This window comes from Podarcis tiliguerta (assembly GCF_965153285.1).
Source record: "Podarcis tiliguerta genome assembly, chromosome: 3".
NCBI lineage: Eukaryota > Metazoa > Chordata > Lepidosauria > Squamata > Lacertidae > Podarcis > Podarcis tiliguerta.
Window position 1 is genome coordinate 37,438,994 of NC_139536.1, and position 27,211 is coordinate 37,466,204.

The following is a 27,211-nucleotide window of genomic DNA, read 5'->3' on the forward strand; positions in this document are numbered from 1 at the left end:
ACTCTTAAGATTATTTGCTTTCTCTTCCTAGCAACCTCATTAAGAAAATCCTTCTGCCTTTATGCCAACCTTTAACTGATCGAAACAGTAGCACAAAGGGTGGTATTCAACTAAGTTTTACTCAGAGCCAACCCACGGAAATTAATGGGACTACCTTAGCCATGTTAATCCATTTCAATGTGTCTACTTTCAGCAAAACTTAGTTGAATACCACTCTCTTCCTCTGATTTCCAAGAACTGGGTTTTCATTTCCAGAGAACCCTGCCGGCACTTTTGGTTTCTATTCTTGGCCACCCTCACTACCTGCCCGTCAAAAAAGCAGATCTGGATATAGCAGCACCCCCAGGCTCCTCACCTAAACACAAAAAGGGAACACAACTCCTTTGTTTATATTATCATTGCATTTCCAGGGTTTCCTATTCTTGCATCTTGTACAGAAGCAGCAGCATTTGATCAGAACCAGCAGAGTCCAGCTGAGCTGTCTGCTGGCCCAGGAAGGCTCTCCTTGAGAAAAAGGCAAAGTTGGAGTCTGGAAGTCCGCCTCAATTTGAGACTAGCTGGCTGTGAGTGTGCCTGTGTGCTTCAAAATAAATAGGATTTATTTAGGATTCCAAGGAAGGGGTCAAGCAACCCCACCCCACCAATGGCTGTCTCACTCCATTGAAGGTAGATAGAGGCAAAGGGTAAAGGGACCCCTGACCATTAGGTCCAGTCATGACCGAATCTGGGGTTGTGGTGCTCATCTAGCTTTATTGGCCAAGGGAGCCCGTCGTGGGGATTCGAACCACCGACCTTCTGATCGGCAAGTCCTAGGCTCTGTGGTTTAGACCACAGCGCCACCCGCATCCCTCCATTGAAGGTGGAAACCCCAATTAATCCTCTCCTTTCTAAGGTGATCAGGTACAAAACGGGACGGGGCTCCTGCAGCTCTGATAGTTGTGCAGAAAAGGTGAGTTTAGCATAGCACACTGCACCTGCTGTAGCAACAGAAGGCCTAAGCTCAGCGCTAGACTAGAGCATCTCCTTTGCACGCAGAACGTCCTGAGTTCAATCCCCAGCATCACCAAGTAGGGCTGGGGAGCCCCTTGCCTGAGACCTTAGACAGCCGCCGCCAGTCAAATGTAGAAACAATACTCAGCTAGATAGACCGTTGGTCTGACTCAATCCAAGCTACTAAAGGTGCAAGAAGTTAGTCCTCTTTCGCATCTAGATACCCTGATTCTTCCCGCATAATAAGGTCCCATTCATTTGCATAGCCCCCTCCTTCAAACTGATACAGAAAACCCGGCAAACAGGAGTGGGACAATGTGCGACCCTAGCTTGCGCGATCTCTTATTCCTTCCACGTTTCTAGTGTCCGTGGGTTCAAAATCCCGAATAGGGGCTTCGGCGTTGCTTTCGTATGCGGGCGATGCAAAGTCTACCCAGGGCTCCTTTCACACGTACATGCGCGGACACGTGTGCGTCGCTTGGCTGTGTGCACGTCGGGGCGTGTGGAGGGTGTATTCATGTTCGCCGTCTTGCCGCTAGGCGGCGCCCGTTCCCTGGGAGGCGGGCTTGGCTCCGGCGGAGGTGGGCGGAGTCAGGCTGGTTAAGCGTTGGGGCTGCTGGCCCCGCGGCTCTTTCACGCGCGCCGCATCGCCCTCTCCTGCTCGGCTATGCGCCCTCCGCGCTTCCTCCCGCCGGGGTTTCCTGGGACGCGGCTCTGCTCCAGCCTTTAGGCGCCGCCAGGGCCCCGAGCTCCGCTTTGCCTCGCGCCTCGACGCCCCTCCTGCTGCCTGCGCCGCCGCCGCCGCCGCCACCATGTCGGAAACCCGGAGCTGCTGCGATGGCAAGAAGGACGTGCAGGTGGAAGGCGGCGTCTACCTGGAAGAAGGGCAGTGCGACTCCGGCCTCGGCTCCATCCGCTCCCTGCAGGGCCAGCTGCCCGAAGGCGAGCCCCGGTCGCCGGCAGCCCGAGGGGTCCGCTCGGACAAGGCTGCCGATTTCCCGGACGCGGCCGCAGGCAAGGAGAGCTCGGCGTCGGAGCCGGACGAGCGGCTCGATTCCAGCTACGGCTCTTCCTCGCTCGTCGAGTCTTTGGCGGGGCTGGGAGAGACCCCTCGGCACCCTGGCGAAGAGGAAGAGGAGGAAGAGGCCGAAAGGGTCCGGCAGCAGCTGCTGCTGGAGACGTTCGCTTTCGTCTCGGAGGACGGAGACACGTGAGTGGCCCCAGCTCGTTCTCACGTGCTTGTTTCAGTCCGTGGGAGACAGGAGACTTGAAAGTCGGCGCGCGGGTGGGGCAGGTTGGGCGAGTGGGGGCGTCTGCTGAACATCAAACAAAGTGCGAACGAGCGCGTGCACACGGAGGCAAGACACCTGCGCGCGTGCTTTCTGCACTCTGGGGAATACGGGGAAACTACTAGAGGGAGTCGCGTGTGGGTGGAGGGGTGACGTTACTAGATCAGTCAACATTTCCAAACTCAAGGAACACCTTAAGGGTGCTTCCCGACACAAGGGTGTTGTGGTATCGCTGATCTTCATGCATACAAGTTTGGTTTGGGGTTTTTTTTGCAGCTTACATGTAGGGTTTATGCAATCAAAATAATGTACCATATTTCTCTCATCCTTCTCACCTGCCAATACATTCCGTTTCTGGACAAAATCGTGGTGTAAACGTCCAGTTTGCAGTATTCGGCCTCTGTCTAGACGCAGCCTAAAAAGTGCCATCTGAAATAAAAGCAGCCCATTGTTTATATGGGACCTTCTTGTCTGCAGATATGGGGTAGCCCTTCACACGCAGCTGTATGGCTTCAAAAAATGTCAAAAAGCATGTTTTGTCAATAAGTATATGATGCAGGCAGTTGGCAAAGGTTTCTCTGAAATTCCTTAAATGTAATGTGGGACATAGTTGGGGTTGAATGGATGTTGGGAGGAGGGGGGTTATTTTGGCACCTCTTTCTGTTCCTTCCCTCACAAACTTCTGCAAACCTGTTTGGCAGCAGTTTTAGTATCAGTTTTATTTTTCTATGGGAGTTGCTCCGTTCCTTATTCATTCATTGGAAAATAGATTGAACATACAAACTCTGCTGTGATCATTGGTGCGATGATCCCCTATCTTTTATGGCTTCATCTGCACAACAAACCTGTGGAGTAGGCATGTGGAAAGAGCAGGATGAGCTCAGAATGAGTTGCCAAGGCACTCTAAAAGGTGTTGATTCCAAATCCAGCCCCCTCATATCACCTTGGTTCTCTGGCTGAAAGATCCATGGAGTTTTGGGAAGTAATAGTTCACATTTCCAATTGCACAACCAACCTAGCATGGGGTTGCTTGCTGGGAGTCTGCTTCTAAGCAAGTTGTTCTTGCCTTTAAAAAAAGAAGTGGTGAAATTGGGGCACCCATTAAGTTTTCCATGACCTCTAAGCCATTTATGCTTTTTATAGCCGCCTTTGTAGAGTAGAGGCAAGTTTGATGACTTAGTAGTGTGAAAGGCAAACATCTCAAGCCCACATGACTTCTGTGATGTAGTAGTGCTAGTTTCTCTTGGGGCTCTGATCTGAGGCATGCTTTTCCAGAGCTTTTAGGTTCGCTCTTGGGGGCTTTGTGCGGGTAAAATGTAATCCTGTACATTTGGAGAGTGGGGGTTTCATATCAAGCAGGAAGTAATAAGCTTGGCTCTCTGCTGTTGGTTTACCATAACTAATACACCGTCTGTGGCCTCCTAACTTCCTCCTGATCCTGCGTCTCTGATGAGATGAGCCGTTTCTGCTTTTTCCAGCCTTCTGGATGTTTCCAGTTTCCACTCCGGCATGGCTGGGCTAACTATAGACACTATGGCAGTGTGACCTGTGTGCTGAACACATTAAAATGGCAGCATGGGGGACAGCTTGGTGTAGAATCAGTGGCTGCGGTGGCGCAGTAGCTGCTGAACCCTCATCCATGCATCCTTTTTCTCTCAAGTCACCTTTCTACCTCCCTGTGTTGCTTTTGCCTTTGGACGTGACATGAAAAGTATGCCCTACCAGGGAGAAAGTCTGGGCATGGGGGAAGAGTTCAACTCCACCTTTCCGCTCTCCTCCACACCATTAAATCACTTCCGCCTCCAGCTCTGCGTTTGTCAGGAACCTGCAGTTTTCAAACATAGGCCTCCTGCCATCTTGCCTGGTTATTGTTGATTGGTTCTCCTACCTCCTAGATAAGTCTATAGCTATGGAGGGGGGAAATGCTAAGTTTGAAATTAGATGGTGGGAAAAGGCTCTAACCTAATCAATTGTTTGTAGTGGGGATGGGGAAACAAGAAGATGCATCTTATTTTGCAAGTGCTTCCATGCCTCTCCTAGTTTGGAGGCTTGGGTAGAAGCAGTGAGAGGTGTCCCCTCCAGGAGTCAAGGCAGTGCCAACACCTGATGCCATATGGAATGATCTATTTGAACTTGTTGCTTTGTTTTACTCAAAAGAAGAACAACAGTAGTAATTTTATTATTTATTCCCCCCTCCTATCTGACTGGGTTGCCCAGCCACTCTGGGCAATAGCTGGCCAACAATGTTCCCTTTGGCTGAGAGCATCCTAAGTGGCAGAGTGGGAATTACTTTATTCACAATTTCTCAGCAATCTCCACTGAACAATATCACTTCCTTATAACAGTTCTAGTGATGAAAGAACAGAAGTTTGTGGCTTCAGATTTCTGCTTCCTGTTGTTGTTTTTTAACAGCTGCCATAGTGAGAATGGAGATGGTTCTAAATTGGATTGGTGTTTTTTAATCATTCCAAATTGCATGTGTGTTTGTTGGAGCTATGTTGGTCTGTTGTACCAAAAATAACATGCTCAGTGTTGGTTTACACAGGGACATCAAGTGATGTCTTCTATGTGTGAATTGTCCATCATGGAATAGAATTTTCCTATTCCTCCTGTACAGCACTTTTCAGTGGAGTATGTGCATTTGTTCAGCTTCAAATTCAACACGTAGCTACTCTCTTGCGTTTTTTGTTTGTTAATTCCTCCCCCCTTCCCTCCTATGCTACTTTATTTTAACCAGGTCTTCATGCTGTTCTCCAAGTTTTTCTACACGTTTGCTCTCCAGTCACACACCCATTCTTTCTTCTTCTCTCCTCGATCCCTCTTTGTTTAGGTGTTCTGAATTCTGCAATTGTAGTACATTCCACAGTAGGACCCGCAAAGGGGACTTAAATGGATCTTTGTATAGGGTTGCCATATTTCAACAAGTGAAAATCCGGACACAAAGTTGTTGACACTGCTGACATGGGTTGCCACACGTCCGGATTTTCCAAGTCATTTTGACGATTTCCACCCAAACACTGCTTCTGACTGGAGTATTCCAGGTATGTCCGGAAAATTCTGGACATATGGCAACCTTATTCTTTTTCCTGAATCCAGAATTCTTGGAGGGTTTTCTGGGCCCATTTCATCCACATTTCCTAGAAATGAAACTATTGAATCAGTCTTGAAGCGGTTTACATATATTCCTGCTGTAGTCCAGGCCATCCCAGTGGATGTTGGTGGTTTACTAAAGCTAGTTAAAACTCCTTTTAAGTGGCTAAAACTTGAGACCTTCAAAATCTTACTCCAGACATTCTTGAAGCAGGATAATGGTTCCATTCTTTTTTGTTCAGCACAGAACCCTTTTTGTGTTGGATAGGACTCTTAATACATGGAGAGTTCTGTTTGCAAGTGCAAGGCAGTGAAGATCCTCATGATTCAAGGTGAGACGTCCACGAGACCAGGATGGGAAACCTGCGGCCCTCCCACAAGTTGTTGGGTTACAACTCCTGTCAGCCAAAGCCAGCATGACCCATGGTCAAAGATGATGAGAATTGTATTCTTAACAGAGTCTGGAGTGCCTAAGGTTCCCCACTCCCTATTGCTAGAGGATGCTTAGTTACACAGTGTGAGAAGAAAGACTGCTGTGAAAAAGATAATGGTGACCTCTAGTCCCCACTGATAGGGAATGAAATTCCACTGTGAGGAAGTCTTCTAATCTGGCAGTGGAATACTGACCAATTTCATTTGTGTGTGGCTGCCATTTTGTTTTGCCTTGTAGCTGCTTGGTCTAGTGAGGCACAGGATTCCCCAACCTGAGTGGCAATGAGATGACAACTATCTTTTTTTTTACTGTATGGAAACAGTTGTATCTATTTTGGTAGGACCGAATATGCATGTGGTCTCTAGTGGGAGTAGGCGACGGCAGGGAAGCCTAACTGTGGCATGTGGTTAAGTACCATACTCTCTACTGACTGTTGGGAAATCACGTGTTGGTGACTTCTAGACTGAGGTTTGTAGAACAGAGACTTGGAAGGTCATTGAGTATATTTAAAGCTTGTCCTGATAGGGGTTGGGTTGGGGATGTTTGCTCTTCATGTGGTGGTGCCTGTAGGTAAGCGATAGTTTAAAAAACTGCTTAGGCTTTCCTGCCTGGCCTGGTACATGTGGCTCTTGTGGGATGCTCAAATTTAGCCTTGAACAAAGGAGGACAATAGCTTTGTGCAGTAGAACTGTAGCCTTTTACTGATCTAGATTGGCTTAATCAAAGCTGCTGTGTTAATCAACCAAAGAGGCATCTCAGAATAATTTGTGCAATGCACTTTATTTTTAAAATTACGTTGTTTTTAGTATGAGTACTTACAAAAATCTTGCAGATAGCATGCATGCCCTCCACTTTCACACAGGAGGAAATTCCTCTTCTAAGAGGTGCCTGCTGCAACAGAATCATAGAGTTGGAAGGGACCCCAAGGTTCATCTAGTCCAACCCTCTGCAATGCAGCAATCTTTTGTCCAATGTGGGGCTCAAACCAACAACCCTGAGATTAAGAGTCTCATGCAGTACCAGCTGAGCTATCCCATATATGTGCATCCTCAAAAAGAAGGATCTTATGGTAATTGGTCTTAACTGTTTCGGCACCTGCAAAAAAACATTCTGGTTTAGACAAGCGTGGAAAGATGTGGTGATTTTAGTTTGTTTTAGTATTTTAACTTTTGTATGTTTTAAAGTATGGTTGGGATTTTTTCTGGGATTTATTTTTTTACTGTTTTATCTTTTGTAAACTGCTCTGAGGTTTTCCTACACTCAAGCAGCATATAAACTTTATGAAGTATAAATAAATAAATAAGAACCAAGGCAGGCCTAATCAACCGATAACAAGCTACCGGTAGCACTGCTGAAGCATCAGTTAAGAGACCTGCTCCCCAAAACTCTGGCAAGAAGATATTTGATTTACCGCCTCAGACATAAAGAAAATTTTGTTAAGATTTTCCACAGGTGGTATCCAATACCAGCTAAGTTGGCAAAGATATATAAATTGAAATCTAACCTTTGTTGGAGATGTGGTAAAGAAATAGGAACAACAATACATATGTGGTGGAGGTGTGAGGAAATTAAGAAATTCTGGACAGTAATACATGAAGAATTAAAGAAGATGCTGAAAATATCAATAATTAAAAAAACAGAGATACATCTCCTTGGATTGATAGGGGAAGAGGTACGGGGGGGGGGGTAGAATCTTCTTATATGCAAGCACAGCAGCTAGAGTAGTGATTGCTGCTAAATGGAAATCACAAACTCTACCTTCAAGGGAGGATTGGATTTGTAAATTAAATGAATACTTGGCTTTGGCAAAACCTAACAGCTATTACAAGAATTCAATTGAATCAAAAATTTAAAAAGGAGTGGAAATGTTTTGATGAAGATATGGAAAAATATTGCTCAAAAAAAGATATGCTAATATGCCTAGATTAGAAATGTAAAGTATTTGAGTGAATGTAAGTTAGTAAGGAAGGACAATAAGAATACATAGATAAATTGAGAAGTCTGTAGAATGCAAAGATAAATGTAATCTCAGAATGTAGAGGAGATCGAGTGGGGGCGGAGGGAAGCGGGGGGAGGGACAAAAGGATATTATGTTTGATTGAGGATTTAAATGATAAATATATGTGGGGATGGGGTGATGTGGTAAAGGCTTTGGTATATTTGCATTGTGATGTAATATGGAATAAAATTAATAAAATTTTATAATAAAATATAGAAAAGAGATTTGCTCCCCTGTGACGTGTTTAGATTTGAGAGAATTGTTATTATCTTCAAAGAATTCTCGATGCTTCTCCAGCATAATCCTAAATTAGTCTTACGTGGTGCAACTGGAAATGATTACCATGCAGATGTTGGGTTGTTTTAGAATTTGTAATCTTTCAGTGGAAAAAAAAGATGCTGAGTTTTGTAATAGGTGCAGTTAGAAGGCACTTGGCATAGACCAGGTGACAGCTGGAGGCTTAGCATATATGAGAGACATAAAGGAAGTTTACATTTTCCCTCTTCCAAATGGAATGCATGCATGAAGGAGTTGTGCTGGCTAGCCCAGCTCTTCTGCCACCTGCCATGCCCCCTGTGCTGCCTTTGTGTGAAGAGACTCTTGGGCCAATCTGGATATGCTCTCGTGTGGAGGAGCCTTATGCAGATCTCGGAAGAGGCCATGTGCAAGTACAAGCGAAACTGCCAAGCGTGTGTATTGATTAGGGTGGGCAGCACAACCCCCTTGCACATGCTTTTAATGCATGAAGGGATGGAGAGACATAAGAATTCCCCCACCCCCATAAGTTCTTGCACAGTTGAATTAGCTCATTGCCTATGCAGGAGGCTGAGCAAGTATTCTTAATGCAAGTGTCTAGCTCTTCTGTGATTGGAGGAGGGAGTGGAATGGGGAAACTTGTAATGAATATCTAATTTATGCAAGGAGATGTTAAAGCAGAGGGACTCTCTTAAGATGAAAACTTCCAGAAATCTTCTTGGATGCTTTAGAAGAAGAGGATCCAAACTCCCATTGTGTAAGAATCGCAGTAATACAGACTGAATAGTCTAATAAGACTTTGCAAGGGCTAATGTTTCATTCCGATATCTTGAGTCTCATCTTCTAGTCCACAGTGAGTGTGCATGTCCTGTGAATGGGAGATTCTGAATCTATGCTTTCATTCCAAAGATGCTTCTAGTACCATGGCTGATATCACTTACACAAATGGCTCAAAAACCACAAGGTGAAGAATTTCATGATGACTGTTCTTTTTTAGATTTTTAAATGTGTTGACTCAATTTTTGGCTTCAGGGTGTGTACACATTGGAACTGACAGTACTAAATTAAATGGAAATTACATTGGGCATTCATGCTTCATTTCTGTCACCCATGAATTTTAGAAGTTGAGCTGGAAGGAGCATGCGCCGAGTTCTCAATGCACAGAAGCTGACGTCTGTGGATATCAGATGTTACTGCCCATCCAAGTCTTATTTTTTTAGCACCATTGGCAACTCATACTCAGTTTGCTTTACAAAACATAACTTACTACAGTGGTACCTCAGGTTAAGAACTTAATTCATTCTGGAGGTCCGTTCTTAACCTGAAACTGTTCTTAAACTGAGGTACTACTTTAGCTAATGGAGCTTCCTGTTGCCACCGCACAATTTCTGTTCTCATCCTGGAGCAAAGTTCTTAACCCGAGGTACTGTTTCTCGGTTAGCGGAGTCTGTAACCTGAAGCGTCTGTAACCCGAGGTACCACTGTAATTCCAACAGTGCCATAAAATATTAAAGCACACATTTTAGAAGGGAAGAGAAGATACTGACTGAAAACTAATCATGACATCTCTAAAATGCACTTAAATGAAGCCTGATCTATACAGGCAGTAGAAACCTGTAATGGTACAGTCAGTACAGGTGCGGGACACTTTGCAATTTAACCATCTTTGCACAGGGAGGAAGGTGCTTTCCCTGATTTGTTAATTTTCTATTTTGCATGGGATTTTCCCATACAGAAGGGTTCAAATTTATGGTTCCCATTTGCAGCCAGAAGCGAAACATTCCATTCTACCATCTTACTTCCACCTTATTCTGTTAATGTGTAGACCAGGCCTAGGAAATATTTTCTAGCAGTTTGTAATGGTGAGAAGGGAGGAATGGAGAGTAATGGAGGGTTGGGAAGAGCAAGCTTCCATGGTAGAATCTGCTACAGCAAATGAATGATCACTCGCTTAACTCCAGGTAGACGGGAATTCCAGATTACATGAGGTATTTTGAGTGCTGGCATCTCATAGGTGGAGTTCTAGGTGTGGGTCTCAAATATGTCCAGGGCTTAAACTGTTCGGGATTTTAAAAAATAAGCCGAGACCAAGGGCAATTTGTTCTGCTATCTAGAAATGTTTTTATTACAAAGACAGCACTTGCTAGAACATGCAATCTCTCCCTTCCCCCAGTCACTTCTGTGACAAAGTTTTATTAGTGCCCCCTGCCCTCCTGCCAGTGGAATAAACTATCATGACTTTTCATTATTTCCACTAGACCAGCAGGTTGTGGTGGAGCAATTTTGCATTCTTCTGTTGCAAGTACCTCCTTGGCTTGCTATAGAAGAAAGCAAACATTAACAACTGTTACCATTCAGCAACCTGGCATTCCCAAGCATCTGGGAAATGAATCGATGCCAGTGAGGCACTAGTTCATGGGAACATTGCCCAGCCAAAATGTGCCAGTCTAATTGGCATGTATGCAAGGTAAGATGCTGGGGCAAGTAATAACATGTAGGGATGCATAATGTTAAGGATTCTGTGAATTCTCCAGCTATCTAGCTACACAGCAGTTTTGAGTTACCTGGATAGACCTTGGGAAGCCTAGATTTATGTACTACCTCTGGCACTGATCCAGTTTGTCAGTCTTGGGGAAAGTCACCATCTTTCACTCTTGTTTCCTGTGTAGAAAAAGGTACCTGAGTGAATGAGGAATCTTGGCAGGACTTGTATCCAAATACTTTAGCTCTTCCTCATATGCAGATGTGCCCATTTGCCATTCCCTTTCCAGTGATTGGACTTGCCATTGATTGGAAGAAGCCCAATTGGCCATAGTCATCTGCAAAGGAAAGATGATTAAATCATGATGATTATTTTTAAAATCAGTTGCATTTTTATCCTATCATTTTAAACATAAAAGCTTCTTATATCTTGTACTTTGTTCAGGAACTTAAAGCTTTCTTTATTTCCTAAAGAGAGAGCAGGAACTTGTTTGCAAAGGAAAGATTGGGAGTGCACTATTAGGCTCTGTTGTGCAGGGCAACAGATAAAGGCGCCAAATTTGACAAGCACTGAGCTCTACCTGAGGGTGGAAAAGAAGAATGATTTCTGTTCAGTTTCACCCTTCAGGTTTATCTGTCACACGCATCATAAGACCACAGGTGATAGACAAATGAGTATGACTTAGGAAAAACTACATCTTCTGCCTGTGTGCTGAAGACTCCCTATTGCTTATATGGTGCCAATCCCAATTTTCCTTAAATGAGGAAAATTGTACTGTCTAATACTTTGTTTAGCTTGGATTAGTAGCTAGTGCCCCTGGAAGCTTTTAGGATGTATTCCACTGAGTGAGACCCAACACTATCACAAAATTCCTCAATTTTGAATTTGCTGCCTTTGTAGATTTGGTGTGTGCACTTTTAGTTCAGTTAACCTCTGTGCATCTTAAATTACATAGCAATGTGAGCTTATTGCACAAGAAGGCTTTCACCTATGATCCCAGATGGGTCTTCCTTTAAAAAAAGAGCAGCAGACAAGATGTGGCTTCAGTCTTAATACTGAAAAGCCTCTGAAGTCTGTGACATTATATTTTCCCTGGTGTTGCCTTTGGCTTCCTCTTTGTAAGGAAGGGCTTCTGTTCATAGATTTCCCCCGTCAGTGTTGAAAGGCCCAGGGCACTCTTCACAAATGTCCCTGTATGTATTTATCCTTTATAGTCCTTCCTGCAGGAGTCTCTCATGTGATTTTTGTTTCCTGAAACTGATGGGAAAATTCCACAATATGAAAAGGGTTGGCGGGAGCAGTTATGGAAATCCAAAGAGGTTTGAAATAGAGAGGGTTGAAATAGCTCAGTTTGGTGTTTGTACATTTTTAGGAAAAGTGCATATTTCCAAAACAGGTCTTTGTCCCTGTGGGCAAGAGCAACTCCCGTTCCTCACCTTTAGGATACCCATGCTCTAAAATCTACAGCTGCCACCTTGGTAACATCAGGCCACCAGACACAGTTAATTAGCCAGGTATATAATACTGCAAGGAGGCTGAGAAACTGGAATAGCAGGGAGGAAAGTGTTGATTAGGGGAGAGAGAGAGAGAGATGTGTATAGATACCACAGTATTATAAAAAGGTTACTGTCGGACAGTTTTTCTTGGTAAAAGAGGTCAGTTAAGACAGTTAAAAAAATATGCACTGGACAAGTGTGGAATTCCCCTCTTTTATTTTCCTGGAGAGTCTATTGGCTTCTTGGTATCAACAGTGTTTATATTTGTTTCGGTTTCTTAGCCCCCTTTTTTCCTTCCCTTTCATAGCTATTATTGGATAAATGGTTCAGTTGCATGCATTTCCCATCTTACTTCCTAAGGGGGGGGGAGCACCAGAGCGAAGTGGTAATGGATGAATAGTGTCATTCCTTGTATTCAGTTTCTGTTGCTTATTATAAAAGTTTGTAACGTATGCTCTTAAGTCAACAAAGCAGACCTTATTTGAGGAGGGACTGTCACTTAGCAGTGGAGCATATGGGTTGGATGCAGAAGGTCCCTGGCATTCCCACGTAGAAAGTTCAGAAGATGAGAAAAGGCTACTCCTCTACCCGAGACCCTGGGGGTGTTTTGGGGTAAGTAGAAGGCAAATCTCTGGGTGATTTGCAGTAGATCAGCAAGGATTTCTGATTCTCAACTGCAGCAACAAAATGACTCCGCACCCTAAAATGATAGTGCTGGAATAAAAAAACACTTGGGGTAAGCAGGAATGGTTTTTTGTGTGAGCAGACTGTGTTCTCTTCACTTCTGCTCCCCAAAGCAAATTCCTGGGCTCAGCATTCCCTAAGTGCATGCCTTTTGTACAAAGCTGGTGGCTCTTGGAAGTTTTTATTTTAACACTAAAGCGAACAAAATAAGTAGATCCCACAAACCTGAAGCTTACTCCAGGGGAAGACATGCAATATTGTGATAATCTGATTTGGTAAGTGGTAGCTTCTTGGGTTATAAACAGAGTGAGGACATAGGTCCTGAATCAGTTCTTTTAATTCCCAGACCTTCTATTGATCTCCCATCAGCCCCTGACTGGCTTGGAGAAGGAATGACCAGTTTTGCCCCCAGAGTCCTCTGCTGTACCATACACGGTTCAATGGGAAGCACAGGGAAGCTGTTTTAAAGGCATCTTCTTTGTCGCTCTGAGCTGTGAATAGTGACATAGAATTGTAGAGTTGGAAGGGACCCTGAGGATCATGTAGTCCAACCCCCTGCAATGCAGGGATATGCAGCTGTTCCATATGGGAATCAAACTTGCAACCTCGGCATTGTCAGCAGCACACTCTAGCCAACTGAGCTATCCAGGCTGAGTGTTGTGTGTTAGAGGTTTGCTAAAAGGCACAGGTAGGGACCCAAAGGAATGCATGGACCTTGTTATGCAGGAAGGCCTGGTCCCAGTCTAATAATATATATTCAGCTGATGGTACTCTGGGCCACAGTTTCCCATCCATAATATTACAGTGGTAGTATTGCACCTCGTTTACAGAAAGGATGCAGGAGAGCTACTGAGGTGATAATGCCAAAGTGCTTCGTGTGTTTTGTTTATATTTGCCTTTTTACCCTGTCAGAGCTGGGTTGTGTACTGCTAGGCTGAGCTGAGGGGTTGGGAAGAAGGGACGAAACGGCGCAAGTAGCTCTTGCACAATAAATAAACAGGCTCCAATATTAGAACTGGGCTCCTCCTCTGTGTGCTTTTCTCTAGTAACTGCAGCACATTTGGGAGAGGATAATTAAAGCTTTAAAGCCTGGGCCTGAAAATAGGGCTATTCCCTAGCATAGTTCTGTGAGGTGGGGAGGGAACTGTATAAAATCCAGGCCAAGTAAACAGCAGCTGAAGCTTCCCCTCCCCCACCCCTTCTTGCCTCATGATCAGGGACTTCCCACATTGACACTGAAATATCCCCACTCCTCCTCTATTGTAAGTGCACATTAGTCTCACTGTGACTAGGTAGACACCGTCCTTCCATGAATCACGCTCAGGGCTGTGTATGCTCTCATTCTCAAGCCACATTCCTGACCATGGGGGATCCTGCAAACTCCCTATTTCCTCCTCCCTGCTCCCAAACAAGCTTTGATATTCTGCCAGCTGTTGCAGACAGTAGGGACTAGAAACACCATTCCTCCCAGTCACAAAGTTCAGAGATCAGTATGGACCCTTCTGCAGCCTAAATAGTACCAACCGAGCTCATAAGGGAGATAGTAGAAGGCTTGGGGGAACCCCCACTAGGTTTGCAGAAGGACAAAAAAAGTGAAGGAGGGAAGCCCCTCTCTAAGGCTGGGTTGGCAACAGTGTCCTTGAAGACCCACAAAGCCTCTGAGCCCCCCTGCTTATGACTCGCTTTGTCACAAGGTGGAGTGAAGGGTTATGTCTCCCCCATACACATTGAAAAGTACATAGAGCTGAAGGAGGAAATTGGAAAAAGTGACGCTTCCCATGGTGTATCGCTATTCCATTTTCTGTGTTGACTTGCTTGTGTTTTGCAAGTTGATATTGGTGGTCCATTCACTTCTAAGGTACCTCGGTTTAAGAACAGCCCTGTTTACGAACAATTCGGGTTACAGAAGTTTACCTCGGGCTACAAACTTTACCTCGGTCTAAGAACGGAAACTGAATGGTGAAAGGGCACCGGTGGTGGGAGGCCTCATTAGGGAAAGCGCGCCTTGGTTTAAGAACAGTTTTGGTTTAAGAACGGACTTCCGGAATGGATGAAGTTCATAAACCGAGGTACCACTGTATTTGAAGTAGCTTGTAGCTGACAGGTTGTTATTTAATGTGTGTGTGTGTGTGAGAGAGAGAGAGAGAGAGAGAGAGCGCGCAAGCGTGCTTTCAGGTTTGTTCTCCCCTCATAGAAAAATGAGGTAGTAGACAGGGCCATGCTATTTCAAGCCAAAGGGTACCCTATTTCAGTGATTATGTATTGCAAAACAAACCTGCTTGCTAATAAAGTTTAGCACACTGGGGTGAGAGATTCTTGCTTAGCTCACTCCCTGTTGTATTGATTTTTCTATGTGCAAGGTTTTTAACTGAACAATATTATTGTTAGTCTGTAGTCTGAAGTGATATATGCCATTCTACCCCTTCATTCTATAGCACAGACTCCATGTCCTCTGTTGCAGATAAGCAGCAGCTGCTGCTTTGTCCAAACCAATGGGCATCTTGTAGAATTACAGAGGCAAAGCTGGACAGGTTTCTGCACTAAAGGAATTGATAATATACCCATGTGCTTGGGTCCCACCCCCGCTTCTGCTATAAAGTATGAAGAAATGGGGACCTATTGATACAGGTGCAATGGCAAGGGTTTTTGTTTTCATACATTGCTTGAATAACTTGGGGCCAGATGGTGTGGAAGTGCCCTTCCGTTCTGGACAGATTACATTTGGATCCAGACAGTAAAGCAAACTTTTGGATAAATCTTTCAGTTTAGTGTTATTGAAGCAGATACTGATGCTTTGGTATTTTGTGATGGTAGCCCAGCCTCCCCCTAGAATGGGAATTTGGCTGTCCTTGCTGGCTGTTGTGAGGAATTCTTGGGGAAAGTGGCTTGGTTAAAATAGCCCCAGAGAATTCTGTGCAGTCTGTCAGATAAAAGCAGCAATGGTTAAAGTTCAGCCTGGATTGCCTTGTTGGAAAGTCCCTGTTCCTGAGAGTTCTTATCTGCTACATACTTGTTAGGAAGCAAGAAAGATAAACTTCAAGCCACACAAAGTCAAAATGTAAAAGATCTGCAAGGATAAACACACACACACACACACACACACACACACACGTAACGATAGATCCTTGGAAACAAGAGCGAATGAAACATTCGTAATCTGGCACCAAACAGGACATAGTTTGTGGAAGCAAATTTCAATGGAGTCTTTTGCTGGTTTCCAGTTTGAGATCGCTCAGGCACAGGTACCATCTAGCAGAGTGTTTCGGCTGATGCTTGATTGAGAAGATTCTAGTGCAGTTGACTTTAGGTCCTGTCTGATTCCAAACCATCACTGTAACTTCTCTTGCTAATTTTTGCTGTCTCTTTATTGATAATACTCTCAAAGCTTCTGAGCAGCATTTTCTGTACAAGTAATACTGAAATGAAATGCTGCATTTGTAGAATATTTAACCTTTCTTTAGTTCTTTCTGCTTCAAATTCGGATCTTACCTCTTCCAGTTCTCTCTGTACCATGTGAGCAGAGGTTACTATCATTATCAGGTGTGGGGTGCTTTTTGGAGGGGGTGGGTAGGCTGTGTGTCTGGGTCCCCTTCTAGAGACCAACTCAGCTAGCCCTTTGGAATTCGTTCTAAAAATAACCGTAGAACCAAAACCAGAAGCTAGCTGAGGTGGTCTGCCCCAGCAAAAACAGTCTTGTGGAACCTTAAAGACTAGCTAGTATGGCATAAACTTTCACAGACTACAGACCACTTCATCAGATGCATCTGAAGTGCACTGTTACCCATGCAAGGTTATGCTACAATTCATTGCTACAATTCATGCTGCTACAATACTTTTAGGGTTTTTAAGGTGGCGCTGTGGGTAAAAGCCTCAGCGCCTAGGGCTTGCCGATCGAAAGGTTGGCGGTTCGAATCCCCGCGGCGGGGTGCGCTCCCGCTGTTCAGTCCCAGTGCCTGCCAACCTAGCAGTTCGAAAGCACCCCCGGGTGCAAGTAGATAAATAGGGACCGCTTACTAGCGGGAAGGTAAACGGCGTTTCTGTGTGCGGCTCTGGCTCGCCAGAGCAGCGATGTCACGCTGGCCACGTGACCCGGAAGTGTCTTCGGACAGCGCTGGCCCCTGGCCTCTTTGAGTGAGATGGGCGCACAACCCTAGAGTCTGTCCTTTACCTTTACCTTTACCTTTAAGACTCAAAAAATTACTTTTAAAATGATACTCTCTTGTTCAGTATATCTCACTTTTGTCTTTGGTAAGCCAGGTTTTGAAAGGTTTTTGTACTGTTCCAAAACCCTGTCAGACCTGTTTGGCCAGAGGTAGGGGTGGGGCATGCATGGCATGGAAAGAGAGGCCTCTCTTCAATCCAGATTCCCCTATCAAAAACTATTGCCTGGCTTCAGCCTTTGTCACTTCCTCTTCCTCTTCCTCATCCCCCCAAACCCCCAGACACCTCCTCTCCATTTTACATTGATTTTAGTCATAAGAAAAATAAATGCAGGAACATTCATATATTTTACACTGTATTCCTAATTGTATTTATGGTGCTTCATATCATCCTGCTTTAAGAATAAACAGTTTGGGCACTTCAATTATTGAACTGTTAATCTGGGTGCCTGTTTAAGGTGGTTGTAATTTGGAGTTTACCAAGTCTGAGGGACTAGATAACTCAGATCCAACTGTCTTGCAAAGTCTGAATATGGAGGCCAGTTGCAAATTGTGCGGGGAATGCTGAGCTGTGTGGGGTTTTTTTTGTTTTTTGTTTAAATGCTTTGCTTTTGGGCAATTTGTTTTAGCCAGGAAAGTTTATGTAAAACTTAAGAAACTCCTTCTACCCCACCTTTGTTTCACACCATCAAGTGACTATGGACATGTGTGGGCAGGTGGGCCATTTAAAAGGCTTTTGTGGTCTTATAATTACAAAGCTGATTTAAGTAAGGTCTGGGGCGATTTTGCCTTGCTTAGGAAGCCACATGGAAGGTGCGACTTGTCAGTGGATCAGCCCAGAGAGTGGGATGTTTGGGGTCTATGCATACTCTGGTCAGCCACTTTAGCTAACATTAATGAAAAACAGTGTTATAAGACGTGGAAGATCCTAGAATAGAGGAGGTACATCCATGGAAATTTGGAGTGATATCCGGCTAAGTCATACTTGAAATGAACCCATGGAAATAAATGGAAATTGCATGCCCACAGATCTCACTGCATCTGTTCCAGGTATGACTAATATTAGGTATCTGCCTTTGCGTGCTACCCCTTTTCTACACAACTTCCCTCTTCTGTTGCTGTATTTCCAGAGAACCTCCCTGTGCATAGGTCACCTGCAATTTTACTGGTGTGCTCTAAATAGAAATAAACTGGCACCGATGTAAATTTAACTTTGCATATGAAATAAAGAATCGTGAGGTGGCTTGTAGAACAATTCTAACATCTTTTACTTAGAAGCTATATACTGTAGCTGCAACCTTTCTTACTCCCCCTGGCTGTGTCTGAATTGCAGCCTTATAAAACCAAAGTAACTGAATGCAAAGAGAAATCTTCGGAAGGACCCACAGTGTATTCAGCCCTCTATGGGCAACAGCAGCTGTGCACAGCCTCCTTCAACTCTCCCCTCCCCTTGTTGCTGAGGCAACTGTGGGTGGCCACATCTCCGGCAGGGCAGGGAAATTCCCCATGCCCATGTGACCTTGGGCTTCCCCTGGGGCCTTGCCTGTGCCTCAGCCACATACTGCTTGGCTTGGGGAGCAAAGACCGTCCGTTCTCTCTGCTTAAGAGTCCATTTGTCAGATGGAAGCCTCGTAAAATGGTGCTTGGGCAGCTTCCTCTAGGCAGCCCCAGCCAGGGCTGCTGTGATGGCTTTTGGGTACCTTGGATGGGCGCCTGATTCCTTTCCTTTCCCCCCTCCTTATTTCCTGATTTCTCTATGACCTTGTCACTACCACCTCCCATATCCCTTCTCTCTGCCTCTATGGAAATCCCCTTTGTTAAACGCTCTGGAAACGAGAAGGGCTGCACGACAATACAGTAAAAACGATTCTCTAATTGCAGACTTGTTTTAAAGCACATGGTAACTTTGAATAGGTCGGCTGGCTTACTGGAAATACATTGTAAGCTGATCAGTTCCATGCTTATGCAAAAGCAGTGTCTTGTGACCCCTTTTACAGATGAACAAACTTTATTACGGCATAAGCTAGGCCGGGGAACCTGTGGCCCTCCAAATGTTGGACTGCAGCTTCCATCACCCCTGAACATTGTCAATGCTTGTTTCATAGAATTGTAGAGTTGGAAGGGACCCTGAGGATCATCTAGTCCAACCCCCTGCAATGCATCATCTGAACATCTGGACTTCAGCCCCAGCATCTGGAGGGGTTGCAGTTTCTCACCCCAGCATAAGCTTTTCTGGACTACAGTCCATCAGATGTTGTCCTGAGTTTCCACACACAAGGCTGAGGAGGCAGCATTCTGAAGACGTAAAGTCCATGAAAGCTTGTGCAATAATAAAGTACCATTTGATGCTTTGCTGTGTTTGCTGCTGCAGACAATCCCTCTGGAAGACATTTCTGAAAGTGTATCCCTTTTTTAAAAAACTGGTAGACTTTGATGCGTTGCATTTGTTCTGGAATTATTTCTGAATGTGGGCAGGGCAATGCATGAGTACCCACTTTTTAAAAAGAGAAATCACTGGATTTTTAAAAAAACTGTCTCATTTGGTCTTTAAATCATTTTTAGAAAAGCATCCAGTGCAAGTTTAATATACAGTCGTACCTTGGATCTCAAAACACCTTGGGCTCCCAAACAAATCGGCTGCTGAACGATTGAAACCCAGAAGTGAGTGTTCTGGTTTTCGAACAGTTTTCAGAAGCTGAACATCTGGTGCGGCTTCCGCAGTTTCCGGTTGGCTACATGACGCTCCTGCAGCCAATCAGAAGACACACCTTGGTTTTTGAACGGTTCCAGGAGTCAATTGCATTCTGTTCAAGAACCAATGTACGACTGTATCAGGTTTAACAATTACTTCACAACAGTGGAAACTAGAAAGCTACTTTTCTGTCCTTGATCTATATAACTTAGTTTATCTCTCGCATCCTAGCTTCTATACGCTAGAGGGGGGGAAAGAAAAAAAAGGAGGGATGTATAAATGATGTGATTACGATATAGATTTAGTAGCCTTGTTAATTGAAATAGTTGCTTCTTCGTTTTGTTGGAATGAGGTTTTGTGCATGCATCCCGTATTTATTTTCAAACACATTCAAAACCCTACTTTCAGTTTCAGGGTAGTGGGAGTGCCTGCTTTGTACCTTTGAACAGCTAGGAGTAGTTGGATAGTGCAGGGTGGCAGCAACCCTCTAAGGCCTGCTCAATCTGTGAGGTGATTCATGAATTTATGTTCTGGTAGAAACATTCAACAGGTAGAGTTGCATAAGAGCTGCTGGCGTGGAGAATTTTTTTTGAGAATTTCCATCAGACTCCTCTTCAGGCTTGAGAGGAGTTGATGAGGCCTAGTGTGAAACTTCTGCCATGAGTGCAACCTGTCTGTGATATAGCCATCTGAGCTGTGATCTCTGCACTGTAGGCAGAACTAGCTATATGGAAGCTTGGGGGGGGGGGCGGGAATTGCTTTGGATGGAGTGAGTCTCTGCATGAGTCTGTTCTCAGTCCTTGGATTGCTGACTTCAGTCATGGCCTGCCTCTCATTGGGCCAATTGTGTTAATGCTGGTGCTACATACTATTGTTGCCACATCTTTTTCCACTCAATCACAGTTGCCACTTTTTGAGAAGTTAATCAGCATTCTAAAAATGCTGTCATGTGCTTAGAGGGTTGTTAGAATTGACCCTTAATTCAAGAACATGGGTGCAGCTTGAGTCTTCATTGATGCTCATCTGTTTCATATAATTAGAAGAAGAATTCAGTTGAGCCATCTCCATTTCTTTCCAGTCCTTGTTGCGCTGGGATTAGATGCCATGCAAAGATTATTGGGAGAGTTTGGCACGTATCCCTGGTACCTCTCATTGTATGTGATCTCGTTGCTGCTTGTTTTCTTCCAGAGATGGAGGTTCTCTCGTTTCCTGGTTCAAGAGCAAAGTTTATTGTCTTCCTGGGTTCAACGGTCTTGGATTCTAGGGTTGGTTCTTGGTAGGCTTGTATTTGCCTTGTCAACGACTGACAATCTGAATTAAACTGGTGGGACCTTTGCTAGGAATCCACAATGAGTTCTGCAGCCACCATGCATCAATAGGCACATGTTTCGTCTTCAAATGACGGTGTTCACCAGGAAAATACGTGGTTGACAAATTGCAAGAAGTTGCTGTGGAAAAACTGTGCATTGCCCTGTGAAAAGTTGTAAGCATATAAAGTGGTTCAGGAAGAGTCGTCACTCCTGTATATACATGGAGGTCTAACTGAATCAGTTGTCCAGTAAACTCATGTGCTTGTTTTCTGTTCTAAGTGTAAAGAGCAAGCAAGGAACTTCCCAAATGTTTTACATGCTTAAAGGGGAGTGGGTTGTTCATGATTCTAGGTTGGTATGACTTGGGCCCTGCACCACAAACTAAAATCTCTTTTCTCTCTTTCAGGTTGCTACACCTGGCAGTCATTCACTGTGTACCTGCAATAGCACTCTGCTTCATTGCCCAATTGCCAGTGGAGGTTTTAGAGATCCAGAATGACTTATTCCAGGTATGTGATAGACTGTGGGGAAAGGTCAGTATTTTTCCCAGTCTAGCTAGAAGAAAGAAAACAACCGGGAATTTGGGTCATTCCTTCTTGCTTGTGGCAATTTGTCTCTGGCTATAATATTCCCCCGCCCCCCCCTGTACTTACTGCTTGCCTCATTTTTCTAGATCTGGTGGATAGCCATATGCAGATTTGTTATGCTTCTTTTTCATAGACTCATAGAATTGTAGAGTTGGACAGGACCCTGAGGATCATCTAGTCCAACCCCCTGCAATGTGCAGTTCTCCCATATGGGGATTGAACCTGTAACCTTGGCATTATCAGCACCATGCTCTAACCAGCTAAGCTATTGTGACCATCTTGGAAGTTTTCCTTGAGAATTTGTGACAGTTGCTTCTCAGTGATAGATTTTTGTTATAACCTACCTTGGAAGGGGATGCACATTAAAAGATGTTACAGAAATCCATTAAATGAGTAATACTAATTCTAGTTACTCTTCTTGTCAATGGCCTCAGTCCAATTCGAGTTGCATGCAGCAACTTGTGCCCTGAGTAGGAATACATCCCTTCATCTGGATGAGTCATTTGACCCCATTAGTTATTGGGGGCTAAATGATCTTTGGGGTGTGGACTTAGATGTATATCTGCATCGGCAGAGCGCTCAGAAGTCTGCTTCCCCAGTTGAATAAGAGCACTTTTTCTGAGGAAAAGAACATGCGAGCTTTAAAGTTAATTTAGCATCTACCTCTCATTTTTGCCAAAGGTTGTGTATACTATCTGAGATTTTTATAAAGAAATCTAAAGAACCAGAGTAATCCAAATTCTGGCCTAGATAAGACTGCATTCTGCATGCTATATAAATGAAGTAAACTCACACAGCTGTTTGCTTTTAATTGATTTATTTCTGGCTTCTGCCAATCCTGTTGAGGAGATACAAAGGGTACTGATGTCCCATGAATTTTAACAATTCTATGAAGCTTACCCTTGAAGGATCACTATATGTGTGTCATCCCCCCCACCATGAAAGCTGAGATTTCAACTGAAATATTAAATTACACATCCATTCCTAAATCCTGTGTGTGTGTTTTGTGATGCAATTGCAGCATACAGCCAGTCTCGGTTTTGCCCCTGCCTCTTGCACCTTTCTGCTCTAGCCCCTGTGTCACTCTCTTGCAATAACCTTCTCCGTTTCCCATTTACAGACCCCGCTTCACCTCTCCGTGTACCTGGAACAGTCCAGAGTAGTGCAAGCACTAGTCCTGAGAGGAGTGAACACAGCTCTGCAAGACCGCAATGGGAACACAGCACTGCATTTGGCCTGTGAGCAGCAAAGTCTGGAGTGTGTGCAGCTGCTCCTGCAGGGGATCATCTCCAACAAGACCTTGGAGGCTAGAAAAAGCCGCCAAGATTTGCACCTCCAGAACTGGCAAGGTGAGGTAGTAAAGATTGCTCAGGGTGGTGTGTGTGTCTGGTGACACACTGGGGCCAGTGTTCGGCTACTTGCCTCGTTGCAACTTCCTGGGATGTCTTCTTCTCCAGGCTTGACTTGCCTACATATCAGCACCTTGAAAGGGAACCTGCATCTGATGGCATTGTTGGTGAAGAGTGGAGCCGACATCGATGTTCAGGTATGGCAAGGGCAGCTGCACCAGAGCCACACGTGCTCTGTACTTTTGCGATCAGGCCGAGCAAGAAGATCTGGCAATTAGATACAGAAAGCGAAAAAGTTTGTCCATTGTGGCAGGGGAGATTAATACTGAAAACGTGTAGGAAGTGCCTAGCGAAGTATCAAAAGGTGGGCAGAGGTGACTGAACAGGAGCTAGCAAGCTGCAGCTTTGCAAAAACGCAGGCTTGCAGAACTGCTTGATCTGCACCACTTGTTACAAGTTGCAAAGTAAATCTGTTATCAGGACATAATTTGGATTTATTCAGAGCAAATTTTTAACAGCGAATAACCATTGGACAGTGTTGCAGCTGCAGGAACAGGACACAGATTAGGGGAAGTGATAAGTTCCATACCTTTGTGATTCCCTACCCAAGATCATCTGAATCTGTGCAGGTTCCTGGAATCCCCCCAAATGTTTAAAATCCCAGGAAGATTTTAAACTCCATGTTATGTTTTGAGCCTGTTCCTATGTTCATTTGTGAGGAGGTTTAGGAACAGTGTGTCTCTATGCTGCGGGGCCCAGTTTCTAATCCTGGCCACAGGATAGCTCATTTGGTTAGAGCGTAGTGCTGATAATCCCAAGGTTGCAGGTTTGATCCACGTACTGGATAGCTGCATATTTCTGTAATGCAGGGAGTTAGACTAGATGATCCTCATCATCCCTTTCAACTCTACACTTCTCTGAGTCTTTGAAATGTGCTAGTGTAGGACAGGGTTGGCTGACCTGTGACATTACAGATGTCCCTCTAGTTCCCATCATCCCAGACTATTGACCATGCTGGCTGAGGCTGATGGGAGTTGAGTCCAACAGTATCTGGAGGGCCATAGGTTTGTTGTCCCTGGTTTAGAGGGTGTTCCATCCCTTTAAGATTCTGTTTCAGAGGCTCACTGAAGTGGCTGATCTGACACCCTGCTTTCATGGTCCCAGGATGGCACAAGCGGAAAGACACCCCTGCACATGGCAGTGGAGAACCATGACGAGATGGCTGTGAAGCACCTCCTTGAAATGGGGGCCCAGGTGGATGCCCAGATGTACAACGGTTGCACCCCACTGCACCTGGCAGTAGGCAGGAAGGACGCTGCGATTGCTGCCATCCTCTGCCAATCGGGGGCAGACACCTTGCTGCGGAATATGGAGGATGAGACGGCCCAGGACCTGGCTGATGAAAACGATGATGTGAGAACCTTTCTGAGTCTGGCTGTTCTAGATTAGGGGCTTGTAGGAATAAGCTGAACAAGTCCCATCAAGCTCTTGAAGCAAGGCCAGGAGTGCAGGTTGTATGGCATAGTTCTCAAGCTTTGGCCCATCAGTAGAAGGTGCTTTATGAACAGGGTTTGGAGTTTCGCAACTGGCCGTTGTCAGTTGCACCTCTCCTTCCATACCTGTGATTTGACTATTTCCAATTCAGATTAGTCTGGTGTCATCATCGTCTTAAGGCCATATAGCAGGGAGGAGCTGCTGAACTGGCAAGCCTACCTCCTATGTCTCCAGTGCCATTGCACTGTTGAAGCTTCTTCAGTGGAAGGAACTGCAGCAGCTGCATTGCAGTGGAGCAATTTTGGCAACTCCTTCCCTCAGGTGGGGAGGGATGTAAGCCAGCACAGAACTACATGTAGGTCAGGATGAGGCAACAACTCTTTTTCTCATGTATTGGTGCTGCATCATCATCATCATCATTATTAACATTTGTATACATTTGTATAACATTTGTATACCGCCCTGTACATGTAGATCTCAGGGCGGTTCATAGCATAAAATCACAATATAAAGAAAGAAAATACATAATAAAAACAAAAGCTTAAGAGAGAGGGATTCAGTTATTTATTACTATTTATTAAATTTCTATACCACCCTTCATCCAAGGATCACAGGGCAGTTTACAATATAAAACACAAAAATGCATAGCATAGTAACAAAAATAATACCTCCCACAGTTTCAAAGGGCATAGATTGTTTAGTTGGCCGAAGGCCTGGAAGAAGAGGAATGTTTTTCCCTGGCGCCAAAGATACATGACAAAAGTTGGTTCATATGGGGAGAGGCAGTCCTTGAGGTATTGCGGTTACCATTCAACCATGAATCTCGTTGGGTGACGTAAGACATTCCTTATCTTAGCCTAACACGTGTCACAGGATGACACTGAGGATAAAATGGGATAACCCTTACGGTCCGCCCCAAGCTTCTTCAAGGAAGGACATGATACAATGCATTACGTTGGGACTCCTCACAGCTAGGAATAAGATTCCTATTTTTCTTTTATAATGCTAATGTTACTATTTCCTCTCCTTTTGCCTTGGCAGATTCTTACACTCTTGCCTTTTGATGACCTGAAGATCTCTGGCAAACCTGTTGTGTGCTCCAGTTGAGCATTGCAAAATGTGAACGAATACATCATTGGGAGACGTATCCCGTTGCTGCAGGTTGATAGGAGCAGAGCTGGTCACCGGTATATCATTCCCCTTCTTGCAGAATTGGAGCCTTTTGTGCTTCTTCAGACACTTACAATAGTGCGCAGGACTTTGGGAGCTGGTGCAAGAGAAAAAAATCGTTCTTTGTGTATTTAATTTGATGGCGTCATGGAGTTGCCGCCTACCTGAGTGACAAGAGTCCAGATAGACAGATTCTATGTTTGCTTTGCCTGCTGTGTTGAAAACTGGAGACACCAGAAGTTCTAGGAGGATACTTATTTTTTCCAAGACTGCACAGTCAACAGAGGTGGTGTGTCAGCCCTCATTTTTCCTTCTTCCTCCAGCCCCCGCCATTCACCTCAAGTCTGTGATGGAACTATAATAGGGGGTTTTCTCTTTCCAGTCCGCCAGAGTCACTTCTGTTTTTAAAATGCTTCCTTCCCGCACACCAGCTACTTTCTGATCTAGCTACTGCTGCTCAGGCCTTCTGCTTTTCCTTCAGTGGCCAGTTGAGGATTGACTCAGGCTTCTAATTCTGCAACATCCAGGACTACAAATTGTTCCATTCTCTCCCTTTAGTCCACCTGTTGCCTCCCATGGAGGGATAACCCTTGCAAGCAGAGTGGACAGACAACTCTTTAGTTCCTCCCTCCTGCTTCTGTGACGTGCCAGAAGGAACTTGAAGGCTGAGCTTATGGGGACAAAATGAGACTTTCTCTCATGCCTCAAGATAACTGGTGTTCTTGAGGCCAGACTCGAAGCAAAGAAGCCTAATTCTGTTTCAGTTCTCTTTCAGATTTACTAGCTAATACTGCCATACAAGCAAGTGCCTTATCTCTAAACTGCCATCCTAAAAACACCACACTTCCCTCGCTGTGCCGGCAACTTGAAATTCTGCCTGTGGAGCAAGGGAGAACAAGGAAATTCCAAGGGCTACCCCCCTTCATAAAGTGTTGTGGAATCCCATATTGTATACTGCTTTTGTTCATCATAAGCGTTATAACAGTTGCCAGAAACTGTGTTTTTGTTGTCCCTGCTGGAAGAAGCTGCACATGGCTACATTTCCTGCATGCTGATTCTTAGTATTTGAACAGTACTCCTGCTTAGGAACAGATCTGTCCGTTTTAGCCAGTGGGGTAGGCAGATTGTCTTGTTTCTCTCTGCATTCAAAGTGGCGAGTTTGGTGATCCTATGCAGCCTGTCATGAGGAGACTGCGAAGCTGGGTTTGGAAATCATGACCTGCGGAGTGATAGGACTCAGGATTGTGGGGTATGTGTAACATGTGTAACGTGGTGGTATTTGCTCCTTTGATGATTGTTGTGTTCCACCCAGAGGTTATACACTCTGCCTCTCACCAGCTGCAGCAAGTGTAGAGAAGCATTTGGGTCATCAAATGGCAGGAATAGGAGTTGCTTACATGCAAACTTTACTCTGAACTGGGGAAATTCCCAGTCCCCTCCCTCCCACTATTTGCTGCCTGGGAGCGGCTGTTTGTAACGTGGCAAGTCCTGGATGGCGCAATCAGCTGGGATGTTTTAAGGAGAGGTTTTCTTCCCTGTTTTTTAGAAGACCAACCTAGAAGCAGCAGCAACTTTTATGCGATATTTTCCAGCAAAGTCCTCCTTGATTTTTATATCTGGCTTATTTGCTTGAGACCTTAGCTCTTCTTCCTCCTGCACTCCCTCATTGTGTTTTTATTAACTTTTTTTTTTTTTTGGTCTAAACAACACAATAAAGTTTTTAAAACTGGA

At 44.7% G+C, this 27,211-nt stretch overlaps 1 protein-coding gene across 1 annotated transcript; it reads left to right on the forward strand.

Annotated features, from left to right (window-relative positions):
- The first annotated feature begins 151 nt into the window (after positions 1 to 151).
- On the forward strand, positions 152 to 27,211 carry NFKBIE (NFKB inhibitor epsilon). The gene is made up of 7 exons (XM_083434656.1): positions 152 to 666; positions 860 to 2,200; positions 21,287 to 21,389; positions 22,588 to 22,816; positions 22,925 to 23,013; positions 23,981 to 24,229; positions 25,352 to 27,211. The coding sequence occupies exons 2-7, from the start codon at positions 1,803 to 1,805 to the stop codon at positions 25,415 to 25,417; spliced, it is 1,134 nt and encodes a 377-aa protein (XP_083290782.1). The 5' UTR covers positions 152 to 666; positions 860 to 1,802; the 3' UTR covers positions 25,418 to 27,211.

Excerpts from the sequence above, each read along its gene's own strand:
- NFKBIE (XM_083434656.1), top strand. The coding sequence starts at position 1,803 with ATGTCGGAAACCCGGAGCTGCTGCGATGGCAAGAAGGACGTGCAGGTG. Across the intron at positions 2,201-21,286 it reads GTCTCGGAGGACGGAGACAC|GTTGCTACACCTGGCAGTCA; the intron begins GTGAGTGGCCCC and ends TCTCTCTTTCAG. Across the intron at positions 24,230-25,351 it reads TGGCTGATGAAAACGATGAT|ATTCTTACACTCTTGCCTTT; the intron begins GTGAGAACCTTT and ends TTGCCTTGGCAG.